General features: G+C 36.3%; 2 protein-coding genes across 13 annotated transcripts in view; both read right to left on the bottom strand.

Moving 5' to 3' along the window:
* Positions 1-219: 219 nt before the first annotated feature.
* Positions 220-26,677, bottom strand: part of EPB41L2 (erythrocyte membrane protein band 4.1 like 2) — a 108,099-nt gene continuing 81,641 nt past the window's right edge. For 4 of the 12 annotated variants that reach the window (XM_068677429.1, XM_068677428.1, XM_068677430.1 and 1 more), the window contains 12 exons: positions 24,634-24,815; positions 20,251-20,313; positions 17,880-18,026; positions 16,630-16,734; positions 13,733-13,924; positions 12,546-12,599; positions 11,782-12,342; positions 10,111-10,233; positions 9,486-9,584; positions 7,324-7,404; positions 5,236-5,374; positions 220-1,483 (listed from right to left, as the gene is read on the bottom strand). In XM_068677429.1, the coding sequence (XP_068533530.1) occupies positions 5,267-5,374; positions 7,324-7,404; positions 9,486-9,584; positions 10,111-10,233; positions 11,782-12,342; positions 12,546-12,599; positions 13,733-13,924; positions 16,630-16,734; positions 17,880-18,026; positions 20,251-20,313; positions 24,634-24,815 (1,715 nt within the window). In that variant the 3' untranslated portion in view covers positions 220-1,483; positions 5,236-5,266. The remainder of the gene's footprint in view (positions 1,484-5,235; positions 5,375-7,323; positions 7,405-9,485; positions 9,585-10,110; positions 10,234-11,781; positions 12,343-12,545; positions 12,600-13,732; positions 13,925-16,629; positions 16,735-17,879; positions 18,027-20,250; positions 20,314-24,633; positions 24,816-26,677) is intronic. The other 8 variants (XM_068677433.1, XM_068677432.1, XM_068677434.1 and 5 more) reach the window with 8 other exon arrangements.
* Positions 21,430-23,190, bottom strand: LOC137854256 (uncharacterized; the record flags this gene model as incomplete). The annotated part of the gene is made up of 1 exon (XM_068677444.1): positions 21,430-23,190. A coding segment is annotated over one exon (756 nt), but the record flags the coding sequence as incomplete, so codon positions are not given.

Genomic DNA, 26,677 nt, shown 5'->3' with positions numbered 1-26,677 from the left:
TCTGAACCACAGAAAACAGGATGCTTATTGCAAGACACCTAAAAAATACACTAATATATTAGAAGACAACCAATAATTGTACCACCCTTCAGGTAACTCTGGAGACTATTTGTACTACTCCCAAATTCTCAAGGTCCTGTGGCTCCTACAACTGCATTTCTCAAAATTGATTTGCTCATTTTAAGTATTATCAAATTTATGTCTGAGTGCCAATAGTCATACAGAGAATAAACAACTTTATTTTATAATAGAATTACAGAAAGCAAAAATAACACTTAATACAACTTCAAGCTGCTATAAATCTAATTTGGCATTTTAACTATACACAGAGTCAACAGCAAAACAAAACCAAAACAAACCCCAAAACAAACAACCCCCAAAGAACAACAAAAAAATAAAATCCAAAATAATTAACAGGTTTTCTCAGTCTTAAATGGCAGTTTCAAATGATGGTACTGTCTCATTTATGAATGGAATCCATCACGCACTTTTTACTCAGTATCCCAAAAACCTGCATTAGCCATTAGACAAAGCATCTGAAACATATACCTTCTCAATAGCAAGAAATGTCAGTTCTAACATGTAGGCAGTGAGGTTTAATAGAAAGCAAGCATTCTACAGGTGTGTTCAAACAATGGAAGTGTTGAAGTTCAGACACAGTAACAAAAAAAAAAAGCACTACGGTTTTAAGCTGCCTAGATCATCTCTTGTTGGAAGAAGAGAAAGATATTTTGTTATTCCTTCTTTCCTTATCTGGAATGTTGCAGACCGCAAAATGTCTACAAAAAGATGAGCATTGGCACCAAAGTGCAAAAAGAACACAGTGCTCAGTCAGAAGAATTTTCTTTGTAACTCTTCCTCCTCTACAGACTACGGCACCATCTCTGCCCCACAGAGAGGAGAACCTTAGAACAGAAAGAGTTACAGTAGATATCAGTATAAAATTTATCCAAAGAAAAATATTTTTTTTCAAATTTTAGGAAATGTTGTATTTTTATAAAAATCTTTGTTATGTGATACTATATATTTACCTGAATAATCTGAAAAAATGTAAATTATTCCAGAAAGATTTCGTTTGAAATATTTGGAAAAAAAAAAACACTATCTAAATTAGTTAAGATCCCCCTTTTTGCACAATAACTACCTGCTCCAGTGAACAATACCTTCCAGACTTCTTTTGTGTTCACTTTCATATAACCAAGAATCAGCTTCAAAAATGCAAATATTTGTGAAAAAGAAGATCTTGCCCTCTAAAACTTCATTTTAAAAAGTCTAAGTTTGTTAAGAAGTGGTTATAAAAAATAAACAAGAAAGATTGTAAGGGAATATAGACCAAAGATGTTAACATGGAGTTTGGTATTGGCATTTCAGTCTTAAACATCTGGTCATCATTGCTAGGCTCGGTGAATTCGGTTGAGTAGTGATGACTTGGAATGATCACAGTTCTTCGTGGTTATGAACATGGTCAGTATCATTTTCATTTCTGGAAGAAAACGGAGGGGGAAGATTACATAAGCATTCATAGCAGATGCTGTGTGAATGTCACATCATCAGATTCAAGGAGACTTTTTTTTTTTTTTTAAACGATATCAGTTATTTTGAGGGAGGGTTATTTCAAAAAAAAAAAAAAAGTGTTGTATGAACTAAGTCTCCTTCAATCCTGAGGTAAACAGCAATTCAGTTTCTATCAACGCTTTTCCTGCTTTAGAATATTTTTCCCTCCCCAAAATTCTCATGGTGTTTTAAATAGTCACCTCCTGCACAGTTTACTGAACCATAGTCTAGTGCATAAAAAGAAATGAAGATAATTGCTCAGTTAATAATCCCTGAGAATCAGAGTACAGCATCTTTCCCTTTCATTAGGGAAAGCAAAGATACATAAAAAACACTGCCATAGTTGTGGTCAGGGCAGAGCTTTCATCACCTCAGAAACAAATAATCCAAATTCATTGTGTATTGCTATTGCCTAAACACAACCGTCTAGAGACATTTCTACAGGCACATGGCTTTCAGTTGGTGCTACAGGAGGGCACGGGTCTCCAGATGGTCCATGCTGCAGACAGATATTCAAGACATTTCACATGGCCTATATCTGGACAACTGAATTTGTTCCTGTTTTAAATAAAAGGCATTGCTCAGTCACCCCATCTCAAATACAAGAGTAACGTGGTCCTCTTTCACTTTCTAATAAGCATTTTAGTTTAAGAACTGTAAAGCAAACCCAGACAAAAATAATGCCTTCCAATATATTGCAAACACCATTCTACAATGTATATATTTCTAAAAAAAGCAAAACACACCCTCAGATGGAAAGAATTACATTTTTTTTTTAACCAAGTAGTAGAATATTTGATGAAAGAATCAATTTTGCAGTTAGTTACTAATGTAGAAACATGGTGCAAACCTGCCAAGATTTTCTTCCTCCCATGTCAGAGTCCCTCCAAGAGAGATGTTACAGTTACTTACATGGGACAGATTACGCTGAGCAATGATTCGAAACATACTTTTCTGGACTGAGATAGCATGAAGAAACTGTCATGTTCTGCACAAATATAACAAAAGAACCAAACTTGGCTCCCAAGACCTTTAAATGCACGCTTAATAATAGTAAATGAGTATTTCAATGATAGCACACACTATAACAGCAAATCCTTACAAATCAAAACGATTTGTTCTGCTTCCTAAGTGTGTCTTTCTACCTCAGATCCTTTTGTGTAAATCCTGAAAATACGAGAAGGATGGTATGAGTGTGCATGCTTAGTGTTGCTGTGTACCAAGGGGCTAGTGAAGTTACGTAAAACAAGGGCATTCTCCTTTGCTACAAACAGCTTTCTCAAAGGTGGTGTGGATTTTTCCAAGCTCTTCTGGAACACAAGTAACATTCCTATAACATTCCTATCTCACAGTTCGTGCAAGTGCACATCCTCTCCTGCGTTTTCAAAATAAATCTGGAGCATACGTGCTATACCTGTTTTCAGTGTCACTAAGCAACAAAGCTACAATACAAAACCAGTTGAACGTCAGAAAAAAGTTAACACAGACAGAGCTTCCTGCACAGTTCTTCATTTTTGCTGACTTGTTCCCATCCCTCCTTCCCCACGAGCAAACGTCTCCCTGACCCCCAACAAAGCAAACAAAAATCCTCAACAAAACAAACACATGCTCCTATTCCCCCCAAATAAATTCCATTACACGCACACACCAGTTCTGTGGCCCTTCAGCCTATTGCTTTATAAAATAAATCTTTCCTGTCTAAATCGCTTTTACATATACAGCACATGCAAACAAAGGGTTGGAGGCACAGCACTGTGTTTTAAGTTACTGACAGCTGAAGTTGTCTGAGAGTGCCTGCAACTTTTTAAAATATATTTTTAAAATGTCAGAACTCTGCTACCTCCACCAAAGACAGCCCTTTGTTATTTCCAGTTTATAACATTAACATCCAAGAGAAGAAGTGTTGACCTAGCACTTCCAAATCTGATCCATATTGTTTTTGGTTTGTATAAGTTACGAGCAAAACTTATTCCTTCCTTTTTCAAACACACAATAACCTGACTAACACTGAAGAAATTTTCAGAGGGCAGCTCAAACATAGCTCCATTCTGACTTAAAGGCTCCAGTTTCTCAGCAAGCTCTCAAAGGAGAGCCAACCAAAAGGTAATTTATGAATTAAAAAAGTAAACACTATTAATTCTAGCACAATCTGTGTGAGGCCAGGAAAAGCAACTGGAACCCTCTCTCATTCAATACTTAGGGTACGCCTGCACACAAAAAACCTGGAGGGGCTGCAACCATTCTACACATTACTGGGGAAATAAGAATTGAGACCATTAACTGCTGTAAAATAATACAAGATAATTTTCTTCATGATAAAGATGATTTTTATTTCTTCAGATGATTTTCTTTTACGTCAAACTCTACACTAACAAGAGTTTTCCCACTTGATAGCAGCCAATAATACCTCGGCTAGCCAAATACTGAGATCCATCAGTAGAAAAAGAAGTCTCCAAAAAGAAGGTTTAAAACATCACTGTTTAAAACTTCACTTATTTTTAAATCTCTCCCGTTATTTAACCTTTACAATCAATATATTTTCCTTGAAGCTGAATCTAAAGTCAACAAAACAATCAAGTTTGAAAATATTGAAGCTTCAGTTTTAGGACATCAGCCAGCATGACAATCTGAAGAAACCTGAAGCTTTAAACACCAAAGCTGATATCAGGCTTCACATTAGCCTATATCAATTATGACAGCACTTTATTCAGTGTTCTTTGTGATCTTTCTGGTGAATACTTCAAGAACAGCAGTACTTTTAAAATTATTATTCCTATAAATTTTACTAGTAGCAACAAAAATATTGTTTCCTTTTGAATATCTAAATTCTGAGCTGTTTTGTGGCACTGTAGATTCTGTCAATCAACACAGCAACTTCTTTTAAACATAAAAATATATACTTTTTTTTTTTTCAATCTGACCTGGGCCATTCTGGTTTATATTGACTGTCACAGATTTTTGGTAATAGTTTGAGGTTACTAGATGGTCAAGGCATGGATTATACTGCTCAAGTAGAAATAAATTTCAGGTAGTACTTCACATATATTTTTGTTTCCTAAAGTAAATCCTTTAATGTAATAAAACTCAAAGCATCCAATAAAAGTACAATTATTGGTAATGACAAGTATTACACTCATCAGTAAAGGAAGTTTCTATATTGATCTCATTCATACTTAAGACACAGCCCAAACCACCTGTTCTGAGGTTTTATTTTAATGAATCTTGAGATATATTAAATTACCACCAATTTCCTAGTATTGTTTTTTCATGTAAGTCAAACATCAATAAGGAAAAATGCATTTTACCTATTTGAGCTTAGCTTTTAGTTTTACGCCACTGGATAGCTGCATATAGAACAGATTGCTGATTTTCAGTAAGAATGGGATTTTTTTTTTTGGACCTTTATCAACAAAAAAAAAGTGTCCAGATAGAAATCCAATTGTTCTAAAACTAAAGAATGTACAATAATTTTCCATCTGAAATGAGAACCTAAAAATCATCTATTACCAATTCTGTTACTACTCAACACTAACAATCTTCTATTAGTGCCTATTTCAATTCATTATTTTGTGATAACATATACCAAAAGATCCCCCATATTTTTCCAAGCCTTTTATTACAGAACGTAACAGAAAGTACTGACAGGAAAAGTAGCATAAGTTTATCATTACATAAGTTTACCTGAAATATTTGCTTGAGGACATTTCTGATTTTAGTCCTCATCTTCCTCAGCAAGTTCAGTTTCTTTGTGCACCACTACTCTTGTGACAGACATGTCAGGGTGTTGTTCTTTGGCTTCTTTGATTGCCTGTGCCAGGGCCTGCAACCATATTTAAATTATGTAACTCAACAACAGTAAAAAAAAAACAAACACAAAAGGGCATTAATAAAGGGCCAGGGAATAGGTATGTAGCATTGGCAGTTTTGATAATAAATATTCAGAAGTCTATGTTCCTGAGCTTGAGAGGGCTTAGAAAAAAAAACACAAAAGAAACAAAACAAAAAAACAGGACTATAAGAAAGGCTTCAAAAAGGTATCGACATTTCCAAAGTAGCAAATAACCTTAAAGTCACCTTGTAACTTTTCTAGCTTACCCTAGAAGACGAAAAGTACTTTATACTGGAAGAATTAGAATTTGTGTAACAGATTTGACAAATAAAGATAAAACAAGGATGTCCTACTAAGGAAACACATACAGGGGAATACATCATATGCCTTGGTAAAATACTGGTGTTTACTCATGTAATAATTATATTTTTTTATTGGTTTGAATTGTATAATGGGACAAATGTAAGCTATGTAGTCTAAGTGAAGATTTAAAAGATAGTGGCTATTGAGATATAATAACCAGTGTTGATCATCAAATGATTAACAATGAAAAAACAGAAGCCTCTAATCTCTAAATTACACATGTTAAAAGCACCTGAATTCTGAAATTCAAAATTAAAATATTTTTCTCCTATTGAAAAACTGTTTTAGCGATGTAGGGAGCAAAAAGACAAGAGTGAACATCCATCATATAGTTTGTGCTTCTATAGAGCTCCATATCAAATGAAGAAGTTATGGTAGAATTTTCTTAAATCTGTTAAGAGCTGCTCACTGCTTTGAAGTTCAGTGATTTATTTTAATTAATAATTTCATTTTCTACTTCACTAATCATTTATCTCAAAACAAAGAAGGACTTGGAGAATGGTTTTTACTAAAGCATTGTCTTGTACGCTAAAGGTATTATGTGACCTTTTCTGATGTCCCAAGTGCACTGAGCATGTGTAAAGGCAGACAAGAGCTATGCCTAATGTTGAACAACCTCGTCATTTAATTATAAGTTTCAAGAAGAGATTGAACTTGTCAAGAACCACTTTCTAGCAGCAGATCAAAATCTGAAATTAAATTCCCTGAAAGCTCTCACTATATTACACTAAGAAGCTAAATTAAACCCTGTCGAGTTGTGTAGTTTCCATGAAGTTAGAATTGGATTCACTGCATCTTTATTAGTAAGGTAGGCTTTTCTATTTATATTATGAAGTGACTGTTGATTGACTTTGTCACTATAGTTTCTTAGATTAAAAAAAAAAGTGTGATCATCACTACAAAGAACAGATAATAGCGCTTTCTCAATGTATTTTTCTGTGTACTTCTTCAATTCACCTTTCTTAATTGGGCAGGTAGAAGCAATTTTAACCTTTGTCGCTAAGGTATCAAAATATAATCAACCGCCTTGGTGCTGATAGAGATCAAAGGTACTAATGTAAGATTACAGCTGATCAACAATTATTTTTGTTGTATAGAACTCCATAAATACAAGTCAAAACCTATTTATCACATTCAGTTTTTGTCTTAGCATATTTCAAAGTTTTCAGTCAAGATGATCTCTGCATTTAGATGTTGCTGACCCAAAGCAGTAGACTCCCATCTGTCTAGATTAATGTGTCAAAATTGATTTAGTAATGCTTTTCCTCCCAAATGGCAAAAGCAGCACTAAACTAGGTGTGTCTCTTCCAAAATAGCAATCCCTGTTAAAAATAGCAAGAAATCTATTCACATGATTAACATGTGAAGTTAAAAATGCTTATAACTCTCAGTTTTACTCTAAAGGCTCTCTATTCGCTAAATACCATACTTTAACAAATTTGCTGAAATCAACAGTCTTAGGATCTTTCTACATCCTTCTGTTCTCCACCTTTGTCCTACTTCAGGTTTTTGAAAAATCTTCTATAACTCATTGGACTATTGATAACACACTAAGTATTAACAGCTTACATACTCACCTCATCATGGTCAATGTCTCCATCTCCAGTAATGACAATTCGCTTCTCAATTCTTGTTTCTGATACTCCACCTTTTACCATCTATAGATGGCACAAAAAAAAAAAACACACAACTTTGTGTAATTATTTTATATGGCAGTAAGCTTCCCAGTACAGCACTGAAGCACGTAAACTTCTCTGTCACTGGACTACAGTTAGTAAGTATTCTTGGTGCCAAGTATCCTTTTTCAGTTATACAGTTAGTCACACTCTACACTTTGATTAAAAAACAAGTAATGGAGAATTCCTCCTGCTATTGGAGCCCAGGTCTGAACAGACCTCGATATGCAGACCAACAGGAATTCCAGGCTCTTCCACGATATAAATCTGGCAACAAGGAAAATTCCAGGAGCCTTGTCTTTGATTTCAATCTATTCAGCATAGGCTTCTAATGAGAAATACTCACTAAATAATCCCATACCATCAAATACAAGCACAATCTTTTTTTTTCTCCTCAACTCACATACCATAGTGTCAAGTTTTCAACATATTTCATTGTTGATGGAAATAATTTAATGCTTTGATTCTTAATTTCTCACTCTAATTTTAGCACACAAAAATTTTCACAGAAATAAAATTGTATGTTTTTTTTTTTTTTTTAATGATTCTGCATAATAGAAAAAAATAAAGTACTCCTCAAGATCCACTGGCTGTTATTAGAAAAGATGCAATATAATCCTGTCAAGAACACCATTTGAAAATTAAATCTATTTTGACAGGTGCCTTTATCTAAAACAGTTTGGGATGTAAAATATGAAGTTGATTTAGAAAGCTCACAAAGCCTCTTCATCAACAATAAGCAGTCCACAAAAATATAAGGATCTACTGTGTTATGGTCATTGCTGTCATAATTGAGAAGACAAGAATGAAGCTATTTTCTATAATGTTTCCCTCCAAAAAGAAGCATTCACATGTGGACTTGACATGGAAATTTCTATTTTAAAATAAATTTATATCCATGATATCACAATTTTTTGAATAAAGATTTTTCTTAAAACAGTGATGACTTAATGAATGCAAAAGGGATCAAGAGACTGAAAAGAATCTGGTTGCTATTCCATCTAAAGAAATGTACTCATTGTAAATGCAGAGCTGATTTTATTTTATGCAGCTTTCATCTGATAAATTTCCAACATTACCCATCCAGTGTCATTCCATGAATACAACTTTCTATATTAAGTATATCTGGTTGCTTAATTTATACAGTCAGCAACAGGTTATTGTTCCTTTCTCTGATGATGTGAAACATCTTGTTTTGGGAAGAAAAAAAAATCCTAAACTAACACTTTACATTTCCTTCTTCCCTTTTGCTTCACTGTAAACAGTGCTTTCTGTAACCTTGAAAAAGGCATTTTAAGAGTTTAAAGACAAGAGCTGGAAACTTTGTTGTCAGGGCACTCCAAAAATTTGATATTTACATAAACGATGAATAAAAACACTTCAGTAGTTCTAACATACTCTGGCATTAAACATTACACAAGACCAAAATAAATGTGATGCCCTGATAACATTGAGTTTTCCTTTTATTTTCAAGCATGGAATGCAGAGCACATACTTCAGCACTAAAATATGCTTGGAAAGTAATGTAGTGGTATGATCTGTTTTTAAACACATTCTAAACCTAATGGCACAAAGGAAGGTCAACACAGAATCTGAGAAAACATTGTTTCATTACATCCTTATACGAGACACCATAAGCAGGGCTCCAGCGGACCTCAGGCACATCAGCAATGTTAACAAAGATTCTCTAAGATACCAGCAAGCAATGACAGAACTGAAACAAAAAACAGGTATGTTCTCCTTGCCAAGCACAGAAATAAGACCAACATGAAAGATGAAAAAAACTAATCACATTTTCTACCTTTTCCCATCCTGTCCCCAGATATTCCTGTTTATTCATTAAGGGTTTTCTGCTCAAAAACTGTATGCAGAAAAATCAACTTTCACATGTACCTAGAATGAATTCACATGTACCTAGAATGAATCCAATCCACTTGAAGTCAGCTTTCTTCAATAATTTAGCAGATATACATGTATAGGTATCAGAGACTTCACATAAGACTTGGACTTTTTTTTGCCCTTTTTTAATTAAAAAACCTTCAGAGAGAGATTATCCATTTTACCTTAGTGATGTGTGTAGTTGTGGTAGTAGAAATTGACTCTGATGTAATTGTCTGTGCACTCAGCAACACACCAGCACTGCCATCAGCACTGCCATCAAACTGTAAGATGAAAAATAGCATTTTTGTATTTTGGTATTTAAAAGCTGTGTTTTCATAGGAGTCAAAGCAAGTCTTATTACTAAACACATACTTATTATTTAGTTTAAATGGAAAAGTTAGAACTGAAATTTAAGTAGAAGTCATCCAAGTTCACAACATCACATAGACTCAGTAAACCGTTACAGTTCATTCTCGTGGAAAATTTATGATCAAAGTTAAGTGCTTTAATGAGATGATTTTAACCAAGTTTCCAAACCTAAATACAACTTAAATATTTAAAGCAACTAAATTATTGTTATCAAAAAAGACTTTCAGAACCTTAGGAGTAATATTGCTTTGTCTATAAGGAGTAATATTGCTTTGTCTATACACATTTCACTTAACTAATTCATAGCCAATGTATAATCTTAGCTGCTACAAGAAGTAGATGTTTTTGAAAAGCACTTCTTGGACATTACACATTTGAGGCTACAAATTACTGGAATAAAGCCCAACTTTAATATAACAAATCACCCTGCCATTGTACCTGTGGAGATTCATATGTGATGGTTTTAGTTTCTGTTTGAACAATTGGAACTTCTTTTGTGGAGATTTCAGTTCTCTGTGTGGAGTCTGAAATGGTTACCATCTCCGTTTTCACTACTGGAGGCTATGGTGCAAGAAACAGACAATCAGCTCAAAAGACATAAGAGGAAAGTTTGTAAAGTGGAGCTAGAAAGTAAAATCAAAGACACGTGAAAAGCATAAGAATAAGATAAGCATTAGACTGTTTTCTCCAGTTGAAATGCATGTAAAAAGCACCATGAAATAATGACTAATAAACCAGCCCTCTACCCACACACATCCACAATAGGAAAAAACTGTCTCCTAACAAGCTTTGCCAAAGTTCTGTGTTTCACCAACAGAAAATATCACAGAAGGTAATCGCTACAACCAAGTTTCAACATAGGTATTCAAAATGTAAAAAAGAGCATCAGTAGAAAGAATCTTAGTTTGTGTAAAGTTCCATCAAGCAAGAAACTGATAGCTAGTTCAGATAGATATTTCCAAGATTAATGATATTCATATTAGAATTACTTAGTCAAATTGCAAATAAGTCCAAGAAATTCTAAGAATAACTAATGCAAAACTAACTTTTGAATGTGCACTACTGCTGGAACAGAAAAACAAATTTTACAATTGGATTTTAAGCAGGGGAAATCCTAGTGGGAAAAAAAATCCTTTCCCTCCCTCAAATACTGTTGCACACAGGCCCTTTTGCCCTCCCTCCAAACAGGCTATGCTTTAGGAAATGTGGGTGCCTGCTTCTAAAGGTCTTGTAGACTGATTTTTTCACATTAATCAATCAGAACACCTGGAATTCTGCAAGCAGAATACAACAAAAGAAAGTTGTTTGGGTTTAATTGAACAAAAAGTCACCACAATAAGACAAGTAGGAAAAAATATCCAACTGTTCAAAAAATTCAGCAGATCATGTCCACTTTGCAAAGACATGCATTCCTGCGCTGCATTTTTCTCTTCTGATTCTTTATAAAGTTTACGCAATAATGAACCATTCAACCTTTGTTGGCTTAAAACAGTTGATTGTGACTGTAACCAACCCATGCTTCCCTAAAAATCTATTGCACTATAAGACTCCCCAGTAAGATTGTGAGATATATATGAATACACATAAACACATACACAAACACACACATACATATACTGTCTAGTCTACACATTTGTAACATTTCTTCAAAAGGAAACAAAGATAAGAAAAGCAGCAAATAATGCGTTAAAAAGAACAAAAATTGCAATAGATGTTTTCTAAATCCAATTGACAATAGGTTTCCAATTACAAGCCATCAAAGTGTCAAAAACAATTGACAAATAGACAAGACAGGACTTAAAATATTAGAAACATAAATAATAAATATGTTATGTAAATGTGTATAAAATAAGGGGGAGATAAAAAGGAGATGGCAGTCTTCAGAAGGTTTGCTTTACTGGTGATTCTCATCCAGTTATAGCAAAAAGCAAGAAACCATAACTGAACGAGACAGTTTCACTGCTCATCAGTGGTTTCCCCTTCCAAATGATCTGAATCTTGTTGGATGCCAGAAGGGCTGGAAGAATAGGAGAAGAAGAAAGGCAGGTACATTCTCACCCAAAGAAATATCTCTGCTTAATCTAGTTGTCAAACTGTTCTACCATTTACCTCAGAACAACAAATTATTTCTGGTGCAACGTCAATGTCAACATGAGACACATCTCCATTGAGTTTGAGCTGTTCTTCCTCCTTTTCTTCACCTAAGTCTTCCTTGATTTCCTCTGACAAATTCTTTTCCTCTGTAGGTATGATAATTGCGTTTTCCTGGACCAAATCTTCAGCTGTAACTTGTGTGCTCTCGACTGGTACAGTTAGCTTACTACTTTGTGGTGTGTCTTCCACATGCTGTATTTTTTCTTCAAGTTCTCTCCTTTTCACATCTTCTTCTTCTTCCTGTTCTTCCCTGATGACTTCCTCAATTGCCCTATGATGTGGTTGGTATTCTCCCACCTCTTCATCCTCACTCTCACTACTACTGCTGCTGCTGCTACTATATGATGGCAATGAAGAAGAGTCCTTTTTTGATAGGTGCTCCACCTTACATGTTTCCCCAGCATCAGCTGCAACTTGCATTTTCCCTTTGTCGGTTTCGTCTACGACTAGTGTTTCTTCTATCCCAACCTCTGCCTGCTTCTTCTCCTCCACTATGTCCAGAGTCTCATGTGAACTCTGCACAAAAAACATGGATGAGGAAAAACAAAAGTAGAGCATATGAATAAATGAAAATGACGGAAACAAAATAAGCTGATGGCTGGTTCATGTCATACAGAAGACAAAAGATGGTTGTGATGGTTAGCTGAAAAAGGAAGAAAAGAATGAAGATGGATTTTAAGAGTTAGAGCCAAATTTAACTATGGAAAAATCAGTAGAACCTTATCAGCATTGCTGACTCCAGTGCAAGGCCCTTCTGTTCTGGAAGCATGTCTCTGTGAAACAAAAAGCAATCAGAGAACAAAAATCAATGCATAACCCCTTTCAATAGTATAACATTCTCCAAGCAAGCTTTAGGAACATATATAGACAACACTAGACAGGTACTGTGTACTCACTGTAAGACTCACATAGAACTATACCCGTTTCCTTCTACTTCATTGAAATATATCCCTCAAGCATAGGTAAGAATTATGCATGTTATTATTGGGGATAAGAATTTAATTATGAAAGACTAAAAATAAAAGTATGAATGACAGGTCAGTGATGCTAGTGAGGCAATTACTTATCTCAGTTGATTTTGGAATTAGAATCATAGAACGGCTCAGGTTGGAAGGGACCTTAAAAACCATCAAGTTCCTGTTCCAACCTCCCTGCCATGGGCAGGGACACCTCCCACCAGACCAGGTTGCCCAAAGCCCCATCCAGCCTGGCCTTGAACACCTCCAGGGATGGAGCATCCACAGCTTCTCTGGGCAACCTGTGCCAGGGCCTCACCATGTGAAGTGAAGAATTTCCTCTTAAATTAGGAATAAGTAGCATTATAATATTATGGGTAAGTAAAAAAAAAAAAAAAAAAAAAAAGTTGCATTCCACTATAGGTTTATCATTAACACACACACAAAAAAAAAAAAACCACAACACTTTACTGTAAGATTTTATTAGTTATTCACCTTTGGGAGGGAGACTGTTGAGGCTTGTATGTTGTCAAAATAGCAGTATGTGACTACCAAGATGATCCCATTAGGATTCAAGTGATGAGATTAAGGCAACTGTATTAGTATTTGTTCCACAGCAAAATGATTTATGATGGATATACCTGAAAGCCCACCGTTACGCAGTTTTTTGATCTCATGTATTTTTAGAAATGTAAATTCGAGTTCAGGTAGCGGAAGACAAAATCAACACACCATCTGTGACTTAATCCTAGCTTGTACGGCTGTTCAGGAGCACAGCACCTACACGAGTGCCTGGCGATGTTCCAACACCAGCCCACTGCTGCTCCAAAGCGCAGCGAGGGGAGCACGAAGCTCCTCAGCTGCATCTCCTCCGCACCCCCCGGGCAGCGGGGTGCAGCCCCTCGGCACGTTTAAGTTTCATGAGGGAAAGAACGGGACGGGGCAGGCACCTGGGGCGGCGGCGGGGCGGGCTGGGCCGGGCCCGGTGCCGGTGCCGAGGCGGCGGTGTCGGAGCCGGTCTCGGTCTCTTCCCCCGCAGCGCCCTCTGCTGGCCCCGCGCGGGCTGCGGCGAAGGGCCGGGCCGGGCCGGAGCGAAAGCCCTCTTGGCTAAATAAAATGGACGTTATCTCTTCTTCTAGGCTCTAGACAGTTAGAGAAGGGAAAGGAAAGAATTAGCCAGCGGCGGACAGAGTGGCAGAACCTACGGAGGACAGGGCAGGCATGCGAGAGGACACGGCAGAGAATAGGACTTGCTTCAGAGAATCCCGCACAAGCACAGGAGGCACCGCAGGTGCTCCAGCTGCGGGCAGAACATGGCAACACACAGGCATGCTCTCATAGATATTTTTGCTCTTCTTTTCCCACTATAAACATTAAAAACATTTCTCATTTCCACAGATTTCTGAACCAGAACAGTTTGCCTGAGCAGTCCTGTATTTACTGCTCTTAGCACATTCTAATTCCCATTTCTGGAGCTTCAGGTACCCAGGTACATCGGCTTTGAACAACACACCCACAACGCTAAGAGGAATTTCTACATTAGACCTTTTAAAGGCTGCTTTCAAGTGCTTAAAAGAAACAAACTGAGCAAATGTGCATTGATTAAACAATGCTTTCAAAAGCCTTTCCCATTCTAGTGGGAAAACTTACTCAAAAATACACACAAAGTACATCGCTTTAAAGCGTAAATTGGGTTTATAGCTGGATCTATTTTCTGTAGTACTATGAATCCATATATTAAAACAAGCTTTTAAGATTCATATGGGTACAAGCCTCTGAAAAAGCAAAATTCTTCTTCATTTCAGTTTCCTCTCCTCAAGCTCGTACATGTAGAAAGAGTTAAAATACAAAGCCAATAATGCAACAGATACCTAACATGGACGCAACATACATTTTGCCCACATTAAATAACATACACTTCTATCTTAGAAAATGGGAACACAGACAATCAAGGTAGAGAAGCACGTCAGAGAAAAGCCAAAATGCCATGCAGATAACTGCTGTAGGGTGGACTTAATGTGCACTAGCAATGTAGGATGTAAACACTTATATAAGTTACACCATGCTACTGTGCATACAGTACTACACATACGGCACGCAGAAGAACAGAAAAGGAATAGAAAAATAGCTTCAACTTTTTTTTCCCCTACAGTAAAATTTAAAGTATATTCCAAAGGTGGCTAAGAAAATTTTATGGGAACGAAGTTGATTAAATCTTCCCTTATGCAACATTTGATATCCACCAGGGCAATGTATTACTTCTCATCCCCACTTTCTTTCCCTAGTTCACTGCACCCAGTAATGTTAATCTATTAATAGCTTGCATCAAAAAACCTATGATCATGATGCTCCTTCTACCATACTCTGGCACCATGTGTTTTCTAAGCACTCAAGGCAGTAAAGAAAAACATCTTTTATTTTTGTATGTGGTCAGACTGTATGAATCTCTCTCCACAGATGTATAAGAATTAAAGACAGGCACATGCCTTCATCTTCTTGTGTTTTACCACATTTTTAGGTCTTCTAATCTTTTAAAAGGAAAAGAACAATTGCAATTTGCTTCATAATGTAGCCCCTGTTTCCTGGTGAGCCATTTAGTACAAATTACTAAACGTATAGATAGAATTGGCACTCTTGAATCAACTACTGTATTTACAACAATGCATCAGCCTCTGAAGATGCATAACTTCCTGGCAAACAGTCTTCTAGCACATGGGCACATACTCTGACATGAAATACTGTTTGTAAGCAGAGGAGGCTGGGCATGGGGATTAAAAAGTGATGATTCTAGATAACCGTAACTTCATAAGGTAGCCCGTATGTTTTGTGACATACATATCAATGCATCGCAATTAAGTCACAGATGCTGTGCATTTGTGGGAGTACAGTGATACAGGAGTACAGTGGTACAAATGAGTTATATCCAAAGTAGCATTTCTTATACACAGAAAATGACTTATTTGCAATTATTTTGCACTGGAGCAAAAGCAGGAAGAAAAAGAAAGAATATTAGCAGTGGTGTCCTTGCTTTATTCTTATCTACTGTCCAGCTATCATTAAAGATAGGCAGGAAAACATACCTCCCAGGAATAAGGCTGAGAAATGTCTAACAATACCAGGAAGTTTAAAATTGGGGGTAACAAAGAACTCAACCCCAAACTTCTTGTCAACGAATAATTTGGGATCAAAATATGCTGCATACCAAACTGCTTTTATAGATATTACTGAAATAGGACTGACAGCTTTACAATCTGTTTTACTTAGGTGGTAGAAAATAGTCCAAAAGAAATGTAAAAAAGCAACATCACAATTGCTGCACATCACTATCCTACTGCTAGAAGTCCTACTAATTATATTGTGCTTTTTCACTGCATAGATGTTAAGCAGCTTAGGAGGGAGAAAAACTCCCCCCTTTTCCAGGGTAAAAGATGAGGTACAGAAGCATGGAGGTACTTGGAACCTGGTTGCATTTTACAGCATTATTGACTTGAGTACTGATTACATAATAAATATGTGAAACAAGAGTTCTTGTATGAAGTGTTAGATAACCAAAAACAATTCCATCTCAAATGGAAATACATGTTTTGCTGTCATCTAAATCACGTAAAATGCAGTAATTTTCCACCAAAAAAGTGTTCTTTTTCAAACAGGAGCCATTCAAAACTTCACGGCCAGTTTAGCGTTTAAGCAGAACACTGCTGGCATTCATGTGTACAAATCTTGCTTTACAACTCAAGCTTCTCCTTTCAGTACTGACATCAGGAAGAAAAAAATAGATAAAGAAAGAAGTGCCCCAGCTAGCCCACAGCAGATGCAGCAAGAAGGCAGTAGATTTCAGGGCAGCCACCTTATCAATTTCCTCTGGTTTTGTTCCAGCAATCCGTGGCATTGCAGTCCATTGCTTCTCCTTCCCAGGCAGTGTTTTCACTTGGAAAATGTGGTCTCCTTTTTTCTATTTGGTTTTCATTTTGTAAAACCAGTGTAAATCAACAAGCAATGAGACAGATACACAGTACATATCAACATAAAACTAAACCATTTGAAAACAACACAACATACTAGGTGAGGGGAAAAAAATTCAAGGATAAAAGAACGCTATTTCAAAGTGCCTCAACTTCAACACAAAAAAAAAATCAATGGAGAAAATGCACACAAACAAAAATTGTTACGTTTTTATATAAATGCCTGTTTTAACCAAAAAGATATTCGTAACTATTGAGCAAGACAATGCATCTCAGATATTTGAAAATTTGTACCTATGCATATATCACTACAGAGATATTAATGTAATACTGTAAGATGAGAGGAATAATTTTGTTGCAGTGGGGAAGGGTAGGTATAGCAGTGAAAGAAGAGGATAATGATAGAAGATAAACTAATTGCTTTTGAGGATTGATTTGCTGTTCTACTCTACAAAAGAAGTATATGAAGTAACAAAATTAAAAGTGTAAGAACAGCCAGAGCAATTTATTTGGGTATTTTGTGTTTTTTTTTTTTTTCCCGACAAATATTTAGGATGATATTTTTGGAAAACTGTTTTCCAAACTACTGCTTCAAGGTTCAGTCACAAAGGAAGTATAGAGAAAAAACAGGTAAATTCATTTTTACAGACTTTTATAGATTAAGGTGAGTAAATTTTAATGAATACACTAAATACGTCCTGAGGAAGTCAACACTGTAAATTAAATGATTGCATAAAGTCCTTCACAAATGACACAGGTCAGACAGCTCTTTATGTAGAGGCTGCTAAGAAGAGTTAAGGAGACACAATGAGTGAAAAGTTATACTGTCACTGAAAAATTAACTCCATACATCTGTGTAAATCAGTGAAATTTAAGCTGTCCTTAAAACAGCAAAATGTTGCCAGTGCTTCCAACTTTTTCTAGTGATTCTAGTCCAACTGTTGTAGGAGAACAAAATGCCACACATTATTTAAAGCCAGGTCCAATGGAAGTGTTAAAAAGTTAATGTATACCAAGTATAAACAAATATTACATTAGCCAAACAAAGATTGGATGTAAAGGATAACATGCTTTTACTCTATTGTCTACAGGGTTGTATGAAAATGCATGCGGACAAGCATCTGCAGTGACATACCCCTTGTGTCTGTAGGGACAGAGGTGTGATACGCCGCTTTTCCCACTCATTTGGGCGTGGTTCAGGTGTGGATTCCATGAAATTGCGCTTGAGCTCACTAATGCTAGCCTGATGTTTCAGTAAGTCATCCTGGGTCTTATCCAGGTCCTAGCAACCCGCAACGTAAAACAAAGTAGGACAAAACACGACAACAAAGGCAAACTTAACAGTTTAAAAGAAAAAAGAACCAAATCAAGGAAAGTGCCTTGTGTTTAGAGAGCTAGCCTTCTTTGGAGCACCTTAAAATCCAGAAGTTTAAGACCATAAGGTTTTGTTTGTGGCCACTAATACACTACTACTACTACCAGATTTTAATGCTAAGGAAAGATAATGCTGTGTATGGTTATTTAAGAGAGAACTAATTTCATCCAAAATACAAAACTATTGCTGATTCAAAGGGCTAGTCATTTCCAATGATTGTGTGCTTTTGGGCTGAACTCTAAGTAATTTTCATCTAATTTCTAAGCAGATATTTTTGATATTGCAAAAGTAACATTACTGAAGGCAGCTGTAAGAAAGATAACATAAGGAGCATTATGAAAATGCATCTCTGTTAATGCTACAAGCTCCATGAAAAATACTTACTTCTGTGAGGACAATACCACAGGGCCAAATATGTGAGCAACTAACACCTGGTTCACTTCATTGTGCCTCATTGTGCCTATCACATAGGCCTAGACACATTGGAAAAATCAGATTTAAAGACTTAAAGACTGTTATCAGTCTTTTCCACATTTGGCAATCCAACCACAGATGCAGCTGTTAAGTATGGGTGGGTTTTGTGCATATAATTACCAAACAGGTAATTTACCTTTTTTTACCTTTTTAGGCAAGCACCAAAGGGGACACCAGACCATCAATGTCAAATTCTATTTTATTATGACCCACTGAGGCTAAGAGAGAGCAATTTGGATCAAAAAAACCCTTGTCAAGTCATAAAAAATCCTAAACCAATACAAACTTAATTTCTGATGTCTTTGAATTTGTATATTCAACACCAGCTGTTATTGGTGTTGCAAATATTTCTTAATTCTGTGAATCTTCAGATATGCACTTTGCACATTAAGAACCTTACCACCTTCTGGCAATTCACTAGGTTAGTATTTTTACAGGACCAATGTTTCACTTTTAAATTTGGATTAATAAGCAAGGGATACTAAATACATCCCCCTAAAATGTCGTTTTTAGAGCAAACTGAAGCATTATATAAAGGATATTCCATTATACAACTGAAGCTAGTGACAATTCTCATATCACAATTTTAAAAACTGCTTTGGCTTGACACAAGGCACATTTCCTGGACTTGATCACAGCAAAGTTACGCAATGTACACTTACAGTGCTTTAGTAAGTTATACACAAGCAAAGTTTGAATAGTTATCAAAAGCTGCGAAAAGCCAAAAAAAAAAGTATTAGTTTTGATTACTGTGATCCATACACCACCTTATTACCAAACAAAAACAATGATTTTTTTTTAAAGATAGTTTGTGACAAAAGGAATTATTTATAGCCCCATTTGGATGAATTAAGTTAAAGACATCAGATACATATTCTCTGTATTTTCTTCAGTTACTAGCTTGTGTTATTAATGATAAGTTATGATACTGATTATATCTACAGATTACTCCAGATTTACAGACTATATGGAAATTCTTAAAATAAAAATCTCCACTTCAGTGGCAAATAATAGTAATACACATTAAAGTACTCTTCAAAGCTCTTTGCTTTTGCTCATTGTCAATAAGAACGAACTTTTAGGGAGCAAGAAATGCTTCCATTTTTAAAAAATGGAAAAAAACAAACAATAACATTTTTAAGTTTGCACTTTAAAGATCTGATCCTTACATATGTTTCTCAAAGCTCCTAAAAAATCCTTGCATGTCAGCACCAGAATTAGTTTTTCCATACTTCTACCACTGCTTGTGCCTTATGTTCATTCAGGTAACACATTTGATAAAACTTAATTGGTGAAAACCAGAAACCCTGCTCAACAGAAGATACACACATGAAATAGCAATGTGTAAAAAAAAAACCCTGTTTAGGATGATGAATGGGTCTAATGTGTTTGATTTATCTAAATAGGGCTATTATTCCCAGTTGCCACATTTAAAGCATCTAGCAAAAATACACATTCAATATTCAAGCGGAGGGTTTTGTTTTGTTTTCTAAAACTTTTAAGAACTCAAACTAGAATCATAACATGCAACACTTCCAAGCTGGTTTTCCCCATGCATGTCATGCACTGTGTTCATTACAGCCTGCAGGTGACCTCCCATCCCATGCAACTTGGCAGCCCATGAAAAGGGAAAGTGTTTCTTATATTATATACAAACCTCCAACATTAAATTGCTATGTCTGACATAAATATTTTCCCCGTCTACTCTCAAGGAATTGCTCTGCGAAATTAAGTCACACAAAAAATAAATTCAAATCAAAATAAACATAAAATGTACCAGTACGAAAATACAAAAAATAAATTAAAAAAATCAGACAAATACAGGAAATAAAACAATACAGTGAAAAGGCAGTATTTAGAGAAAAACCCATAGAAATGAAATGTAGTTAGGGTGCTAACTAGGCAGTCAGCTACAGCCAGATTTGATTGCAAACTAAACAAAAAAAACACCATGCACCTTCTGCTGTGCTTTCACCTCTTTGGGTTCTTCCAATGTAAGAACATTATAAATTATCAATAAACATAACATTACAGAATAAGAGGCTTCATCTCTTTGTAAATGCTGCAAAGCGTGCTATATTTACAGACCTTTCCCATTTCGGCCCCAAAGGTTGAAATTATTAAGCGACTTGGGTCTTCCTTCACCTATGTTGTTGGAGAATGGCTGAAGTAATATGTGGCATGAAAAATGGAAGTTTCACGCTATGTCCCTCCATTGCTGTACTTTTCAGTGTTATCTCAGATGGATATTTAAGAATGTGTAATGGAAAAAGATGATGTGTATAATTTCTATGGCAAAAAGTCTTAACACCTACAACAAGTTGATGGTAAAATGGAATTTAATACATGATTTATTTTGGTTAAACAGTCTAGGATTCAACTCACACACCTAAATGTATTTACAATCTGTCGTAATTGTTGTGTTTTGATTATTTGAGCCTCTCAACTCCCCTCTTATAGGTTAATATATTTTACCTCAAACTGGAATTAACTCTCTTGGAAATGATAGCTAACCTTCATTGCCTACAAGTATTGTAGGCAGCAGCTTACGGAAAGGCATTCTTTAAAAAGCAAAGCACCACTTAGCCTTCCCAAACATACAAATACCAACTGCTCATCTAGGGAGAAGTCAACACTGTGCAAGTACATACATCTGAAGAGTGGTTTACATACTGCATGTACAGTTGCATTTTCTATTGTGTGAATGCATAAATACCATCATATATACCATATATTTGTTTCTCGCTTTCATGTGATTCTATTTTCTGCAAGTTTATTTTATGAATGGATTGATTTATGTCACAAAAGAAAGTCTTTAGTCTTTTCATTATAAAACTTAGATTCATGTTTTTAATGATGTCATATTTAGCATCTTTGTAATATATACATTGTATTGATTTAATCAGTTTAAACAACTTTATTAAGTGTGACATTGAACAAGCCCTCCCCTTTTTTGGTGCTATAATATTTTTGTATTTCCTTTGAAGATCAAAATAAACCACCTTTTTCTAGCATGATGTTGTTGCTCTAACATGCACAGCAAATATAGGGAAAGGAAGCATTTTGTAAACTATTCCAGATGATCAGAGCAATGCATTAGCGTGAAAGAGGCTCCTGTACAGCAATTTTAAAAGCGTATTTCAAAGGAAGTTCAGACTTTGGTGATTAGTCAGACAAAACCAACAATCCCAGCTAATGAATCAAATCAGTCTCCACCTTAACTACTGCTAGAGATTACTGAAAGCACTTAATGTTTTAGACACAACTGAACAAACCCTTTTGTAGGGCAGAAACATCTGAAATCGAGAACAACAAGAAGCTGATTTTTAAGCATTGACTTTTTTTTTAATTCAGCTTTAAGGAACTTCACTTTTCATGTCTTAACAGAACTTCTGAGATGCGCATTACGAAATCAATGCGCTCAGGAGACATGCATTTTAACACACAAACTGATAGTGCAAATAGCACAAATTTTTACTGTTACTACCTAATAATGACTACCTAGTAATAGCAATTCCAGTATTCAGATTTATGTGTTCCTTAACATTTTGAACTACAAGCTACGCTATATGTAGCTCAGTATCATTAGAATACAATGAAATTATGCATGCTGTATGAATTCAGGAAAACAAACGAACAAGAAAACCCCAGCTATCTATTGCCTAAAAATCCCCTAATGGCAGTTTTTCACAAACAAGAGAAGTCAGAAAGACAGATACATGTTTGTGTGTGTGCCTACTTACGTTTATACAGGCACACACATACATATATCCCTGTCAGCGCATAAAACTGAGGAAGCCTCTTGGAGAGCTAGCATACTAGCTATGCACAGTGTCAACATTTAAGCAACAGAATTACACACCTCCTCTTCCTCTGCTTTGTCATTCAGGTCATTGTCATAAGAGGCACTGAATGAAGTCAGCTTAGGCTCCAGGTAGCAGAGGGACAGAGCGAGAGGAAGGGAAAATGTGAGTGAAAGAGGAATAGACTGGAAAGCAGAGAGAAGCAGTACAAAGATAAGGAGAAAAGAGGGGATGAAGGAAGGAGAGGTTATAGGAACATAGTGCTGAAGGCCAGGTGGGAGGAAAGAGATGCAAACATCAGGAAGGCTAGGAAAACTAATATAACCATCCTCATCAAGCAGCGAGCGGAAACTGAAAGAAAAGCATTTGATAAAGCTGAATGAGACACACAACTCAGTGTTTTTGTAGTCACTTTTTAAGATTTTTCCCTCCATAGCAGGGGGGACTTGACTAGCAGGAGTTCTCATAGATTCAAAGTTTTTATTTGGTGAGCCTATTCTATTTTTATTATGATCTGGTGTTTCTCTCATGGAATTACACTCCAAGATGTCTGGAATGGTAAGGACGGGTTCCCCAAGGGGATCTTCCTCTGAAATATCTGAAAGCATGTCCATCTCAGGGATAGGTGACAGGTTTGTGAGATGGGATGACACAGAATGGATGGGTAGCGATGGTGGGTGTATGTGAGTGAGCCAAAGAAACAAGTTCTGTGCACAGTGGAAAACGAAAGCACAACAAAATGCAAGTTTGTAGGCACAAAAAGAAGGAGAAAGAAAAAAAATATTTGTTAGTGATTATTATTAATATATATTTTTTTTTATACTTTGGGATAGCTCTACTAATGCAATAGAAATACCAGATAAAAATAGAAATCCCTTTGTGTTTTACAAACAGTCAACTTGTTTATTTTATGGATTATGAAACCAAACCCATTATGAACGTTTTGTTCTCCTGCTGTAAAGAACTGTGCACTTTGGAACTGTAATAGTCACTTATAGCAGATGGAAGCAGACAGACATTGAAAGCTTTGGCAGAAAGGTCAGGGGACAGTGCAGTACATGAAAGACAAGCTGGCACCGATTCTCAGGTTTGTAACCATTTCCTCTAAGACTTAAAGAGAGCTTTAGGGGGAAAAAAAAGCTGTTCAGAGTTGGCATGTGTAACAAAACCTTACTGATCAGCTTCATGGAACAACTTCCCAAAATACTATGTTTTTTTTTTTCCTCCCTTTTCTTGATTAAAAGATACTGCCACTTTGGAAACAAGGGAGAAACATCATTTTACCAAGCCCAAAGTCAAAAACTGGTCATTTAACCACTTTTCTCCCATCAGAAAGATCTGTGTGTGCCTTTTCCTAGACTAATTCAAAATCATTTCAGCTACCTAGCAAACAACAAAAATGGCACCATATTTGTTCCCTTCCTACACTTGAATGTAGTGGGAACATGTAAAATGCATGGATAAACTCAGCAGTCCAAACTTCACCCTAGGAATCAAAAGGATGGCTAACTTCCAAAAATGTGTGAAAACAAAATTACTTTTTAAATATGGAAGAAATCTCTGACGAACTGCCAGAAAAAAAGAAGTGATATCACAGAAAGAAGAGCAGCAGATTATATCACATAACTCCAAGGTTTTAGGCGACACTCTGGAAGGAAATTTTTACATGAAATCCCACATGACCTACGTTCAAATTTTTGATCTACTTCCACAGTAACTCCAACACACAAGTAAATGGTTGTTTGCAACAAACAGACCAAAATACTCAACTTTCCATATAAATCTATACCTCAAATCAACATTGGAGTGTTTAAAGGATGAAATAATTCTGTAGTTACTACTAAAACAAGAAGATTGTCACTTATGATTACTTAAAAGCAGCCATTATACCCAGATTCATATAACATACAGAACTGTGGATATGCTAACAATTTTTACGTCTAAACAAACCAAGGAATTGAATGAAGTACCATTTGCCCTTTGAAACATTTTTCCAGAACTCAGTCAAGCTTCCTGAAATTTCAAGTTATATTTATAGCACTAAAAGAAGCCCAGAAACTCAGGTTGCCTTCACTTTTCCTTATATATACTCACATTAAACCTACACAAAATACTTGACAGTTTTGTTCGAATATTTAATACGGTGTTTTGTGAGATGCTTAGAAGTGATAGGCACTAAATAACCGCACATGCACACACACCACATGAACAAATCTTGGTGTGAAAGAAAGCCATACCTTTCCATCCTGAGTCAACTCTAATTGTGGAGTTTTGAGCGGGCTCACATCATCTTCTCTGCCACCTTCTTTCAACTTGCCCTGCCCAGCAGCTTCAAGGTCAATGATTTTATCTCCTGCAGACGGCCTTCCTGTAGTAGGGAAGTCTCTTAGCAGGCTTTGGTCTGAGATACCCATAGGAGCTAGTAGGGAATCAAATGATTTGCATTAATTGGAAATAAGAACGTTTTGTTTTCAAGACTTAAAATGATTTCATGGTGATGTCTGCAATGAGGAATACAGGCTAGTTACTGGTGACACAATAGTTTTCAGCTTCTTGGCTTTACATGAAGTCTATTGTTCTTACTGCAGTGATGTGAACAGCAATGTCCCCTTGTCGCATAATGTGTGCTTACTATGCAAGGGGGGAAAAAAATCAAAATCAAGTAGGTATTTAATTATCAAGTTTCTGATTACTCATAGATAGCAGTTTAAAGATACTGTTCTTGGGACTGTGTTAATCACTATAACAAAACATAGAAATAAGTGACTGTGGAGATTCACTATACTGAAAGGACTGTGTTAATACAACATAGAAATATCTATGCATATAGCTGTCACAGTATTTTTGTTGTGGAATCTTAGCATTTTTCACATTTTTTAGTACTACGGGAACAACAGGTTAATGAAAGTAAGACCTTTCCTCCCTACATGACTGCAAAAAACAGAAGGGGAAAATTCACTTATATATATTCAATATATTCATGCAATGTAATCAAACAAGAGAGTGAATGGTGTTTGTTTTTTCCCCTGTTGTGGTTTAACCCAGCAGGCAGCAAATCACCACACAGCCATTCGCTCACCCTACCCCATCCCTCTCTGGGATGGGGAAGGGAATCAGGAGGAAAAAACAACTTGTGGATTGAGATGAAGGCATATGACAGACATAATATGACAGAAAAATAAATAATAATATGTAAAAAGCAAGTGATGCACACCACCCACTGTCCCTGCCTGCAATACCCAGCCTGACCCTGAGCAGCTGGTACCTCCCATCCCAACCAGCAACACCATACATTTTCTGAGCATGATGCCACATGGTACAGAAAATCCCTTTGGCCACTTTGGGCCAGCTGTCCTGGGTCTGTCCACTCCCAGCTCCTGCTGCACCCCCAGGTGACCCACTGACAGGACAGTGTGAGAAGCTGACAAGTCCTTGGTTTAGTGGAAGCACTGCTCTGCAACAATTAAAACACTGGTGCGTTGTCAACATTATTCTCTTTGTAAGTCCAAAGCAGCACCATACCAGCTACTAGGAGGAAAATTAATTCTATCCTACCCAAAACCAGGATATCCCCTCTTATTTGATTCAGCTCAGAGCAGGATGGCTTTTTTTTCCTTTTCCAAATAAGGATGGCTGGCTTGGTCAAAATAGTAGGAATGGAGTACAGGAGAGTTCATTAAGTTAAGCAGCCTTACTAAGTATAACTTTGATATAAACTTCATTTGTTTAGCAATCTTCTGTAGAACATTCATATGCCCCTGAAGTCTTGACTTTACAAAGCCAAAGCGCAGAAAGTTCAAAAAAGCTTTTCTTTGAGAATCTTTGAGGAATATGGTTTTTGATAACAGTCTCAGCCAGATTCACATCAGAGGCTCTCAGTTAAACTGCTGAGAAGCCAAGGCCTCCTAATGGCAAATGTTCAATTTTGAACGTTATGCTTTCGGGGATTCTCTAATTAGCAAGTCTGCAACTTAAGCTTCTGATCCCTTCTTGGATGGCAAATAGAGCACTTCCTGGGCATATGTCTCTCAAGTTCCACAAGGGCAAGAGTAACTTAACAAATCACAAAATAATTTAGGTTGGAAAAAACACCTGGAGTTCAACTAGCCTGACCTCCCCCCTGTTCAAAGCAGGTCTAATTAGACCAGGTTGCTCAGGGACTTGTGAGCATTTCCAAAGTATTTGAAAATAAATATTTCAACAAATAAATATTTCTAACTGAAATTTCTAACTGAAATTTCTTGTGTCTCAAACTTGCATCCACTCCCCATTGTATTATTG

Source organism: Anas acuta, chromosome 3, assembly GCF_963932015.1.
Source record: "Anas acuta chromosome 3, bAnaAcu1.1, whole genome shotgun sequence".
Classification (NCBI taxonomy): Eukaryota; Metazoa; Chordata; class Aves; order Anseriformes; family Anatidae; genus Anas; species Anas acuta.
Note: the sequence above shows the minus strand (reverse complement) of the source record. Positions and strands in the feature narration are given on the sequence as shown.